General features: G+C 47.2%; 1 protein-coding gene across 1 annotated transcript in view; it reads right to left on the bottom strand.

Annotated features, from left to right (window-relative positions):
- Positions 1–3,207, bottom strand: part of Stat1 (signal transducer and activator of transcription 1) — a 32,316-nt gene extending 29,109 nt beyond the window's left edge. Inside the window, exon 1 of the mRNA XM_010636869.1 lies at positions 3,112–3,207. Within this exon, the coding sequence (XP_010635171.1) occupies positions 3,112–3,143 (32 nt within the window). The 5' untranslated portion in view covers positions 3,144–3,207. The remainder of the gene's footprint in view (positions 1–3,111) is intronic.
- Positions 3,208–3,213: the final 6 nt, after the last annotated feature.

The raw sequence follows: 3,213 nt of genomic DNA, 5'->3' as shown, positions 1-3,213 counted from the left end.
CACACACACACACACACACACACACACACCCACACACACACACACACCCCGTGAGCAAAAGCCTCAGCTTCAACATGAGCCTCCAGCCCCATACTCGCCCATCTAGTGTAATCCAGGCCGTCGCTGGTTTTCTGAAGTATATTATTTAAATAGCTCCTATATCCAGAGCCTGCTTTTTCATTGCTTTTCTGCTCCAAGAAATACATTTGCAAGTCAAAAGTCCACGCATCAGGGTCGCTCCTCTGTCACCTCTACCACTGCGATCACCCCCAAGCCTGGAGAACACGATCCCCCCTGCAGTGTTTTTATCCACAGCACAAACCACCTTCTGATGCAACGCGTGTATTTAAAAATTCTGATCACTGTCTGTTTCAGCCTGATGAAGAGAAGTATTTGGGGGGTTTCTGTTCACTGCTGTCACCCCAGAACATTCTCGGGCACAAAGTAGTTGTCCAATAAATGTGACTTTAAAATAACACTGTACTTTTGTCAAATAAATAAATAAATAAATGGAAAGCATTATTAAATTTAAGACAGGTCACAACAACTCTCTAAAAACTGCTCTCCTACAAATTGAAGCATGTTCGTCATTTAACCCCAAATACTTTTAGCTGGTATTTCGTATGTTATGATTCACGTGGTGAAGTTAACATTTTTGTTATACACATTTTAAGAGATATACCTTTTTATCCCTATTGCGAGCAACAAATCTGGCACAAAGAACTGTTAAATTTCAGTCATGATTTTTAAAGACTGAAACGACAATTTAAATACAATTTGAAAGTATTACTTATCTCTATAGATAACTATTAGGTCAGTTTTTAGGTGGTCGTCCTCAAGATTAAAAGCTACAAAACCCTGATGTAAGAAAGTTCAAACATCCTTTGGGAACACAGGGCCTCATGACCATCACGTGACAGGATCCGGTTCCTCCGCAGGGATGTGGTGCCCGGCTGGCAACACTCAGAACAGTACGAGGGGATCTTGGCCCCGCCAGACCTCGGAGAATGGGGTCTGCGACCTCAGGTGGGGTGTGGAAGCGAGGGGATGCATGCGTGTCGTGAGCACAGCAGTGTGCAGGCACGGAGTCACACCTACTCCACCAGCATCCGTAAGAAGATCGAGGAGTCGAGCAGACCACAGGCTCATCACCCTCATACCAGCAGAAACGGCCCAAAGCCACGCCCGGCACTCCTGCTGTAGCAAGCTCACTTTTTGTTTCAAATCTCCTCCGTGCGAGCAGAAGGCTGCACATCTGCAGCTGTCTCCCTCCCTCCCAGGCACGAGTCTTGGGCACGTACACTGGGCCACCAGGCAGTGGGAGGCTACAGTGCCAAGCAGATCAGTAGCTCCCCTCTCAACAAGCTGGTAAGGACTGCACCAGTAATGCAAACAGGGTACCTGGCACACAGCAGGTGAATCAATAAACTCATGTTAACATATCCAGAATCCATCCCACCTTCTCAGGAAACCTGGTATCAATGCAGGGAGTGGTGTGACACCACCCCCAGCCCTGTCTGCGGACTCCTTCCTCTCCAGCCCCCAACAAAGCACCAGGGCTGGACCATACTCCTTTGCAAAAATGCCAGTCTGTCCATGCTAAGGCTGAATTCCAGCCCACCCTGCTTTTCATCCATCAAAAAAGCATCCCAGACACCAAACTATTCACGGTTTTTGTTTTTACTGCGCTGGAGATTCCTGTTGTCAGGTTCCACTCCCCACACCTGCCCAGTATATGACACAGGCCTGAGAAAAAAGATACACTAAGAGAAACAACTAAGAGAGAGAAAGCAGGGCCAGGACAACCAATGCCCATGCAATTGACAAAGGTGCTGGCCAGTCTCAGGCACTGACTTTACTAGCAATCAACTGGGGTAAAGGAGACTGGTTTCTATGGAAATTAACCTAAACAAGGCTCGTAAAGGACAAGACAAAGCATTCAGGAATCAGGAACAGAACAGACAAAATATATAATTGTAATCACAACACTGTCCTTCAAGTGAGGAGATTTTAATTGTGGGAATGGAATCTGGGTGGGAGTTACTCTGACCTCGGCACTTAAGGCTTTGGCCAGACTTGTTTCTACAAACAGCCAATTGTGGGGTTCACTCTTCACAGCCTGCTTTGGGCATAATCAATATTCTGGTCTTCTGCATTACTGAATCCAACATTTGCACTTTTCCCAACTGCCACTCACCCTTGTGAAAACAGGTGGGGCACAAACCTCTGCCTCTCTGTCCTACCAGCAATCCAAGTGAGGTATAAATGCCCCGGGTCTGAGACTTACCAGAGACAATCCCAACCTGCCCCTCTCCCCACCCTGTCCCTTATCAGCCTTCCTTGTAAAGCACTATGATGTCTCGTGTCTCACAGAGTGTAAGCTCCAGCAGCCGGGGGCTCATTTTTCTTTTACCAACCCCCGAGCCCTGGATACTTCTGCATACAGTGGGTGCTCAGTAACAGTCTGTTCAACTGAAATCCTGTACATTTCAAATAATCACACAAGTTCCAGAGCAGCGTCCTCATGGATCAATGATATACACTGGGACTGAGCCAGAGGGGGTCTTACTTTTACTCCATCAAAATCACTCCCTCTCTGACTTACACAAGCACACACAACTGCACATCTGTGTGTCTGTCCAAGAACTCTTTGGTACAGCTCAGAATTTATCTTTAAAAGAGCAATTATATTATTGGCTCTGCAGGAACTAAATCTTGCTTTTACATTCCTGGAGCTCAGCAGGCTTCACCTTTAAACACTGAGACTACAAAGGGTGCACCCTGAGACCATAAAAATCCAAGGCAAATAAATTAGACTCGCAGGCTTAAATAGCGCAGGGTTTCTCTCATATGACAAACCCCAAGTATAAATAAACAAGAGCAAAATAAAAGATAGCTAATTGGAGTCAGGGAGATCAAACTTTGGCAGGTGGGAACAGGACCGAGACATGGGGCTGAGAAAAGTACTAAGATGTTTTCTGTACATGGCCCGACTCCCCGCAGTGAGTGCAATCACGACACACTGCAAACACATACCAAAAATTAAAGTTAAAATTAAAACAACAGCAACAGAAGACTGTGGATCCGGTCGTTCCCAGGACCGGCACTGACCTGGCGGCTTGCGCCTCGGAGGGGCTGTGCATCGATCGGGAAGGGATCAGCGCCTCGGCCGGGCCAGGAGTCCCGCTCGGTCCAACTCGCCCGCGCGGTCCG

Source organism: Fukomys damarensis, unplaced genomic scaffold (assembly GCF_012274545.1).
Source record: "Fukomys damarensis isolate Sample0158 unplaced genomic scaffold, DMR_v1.0_HiC HiC_scaffold_26, whole genome shotgun sequence".
Classification (NCBI taxonomy): Eukaryota; Metazoa; Chordata; class Mammalia; order Rodentia; family Bathyergidae; genus Fukomys; species Fukomys damarensis.
Note: the sequence above shows the minus strand (reverse complement) of the source record. Positions and strands in the feature narration are given on the sequence as shown.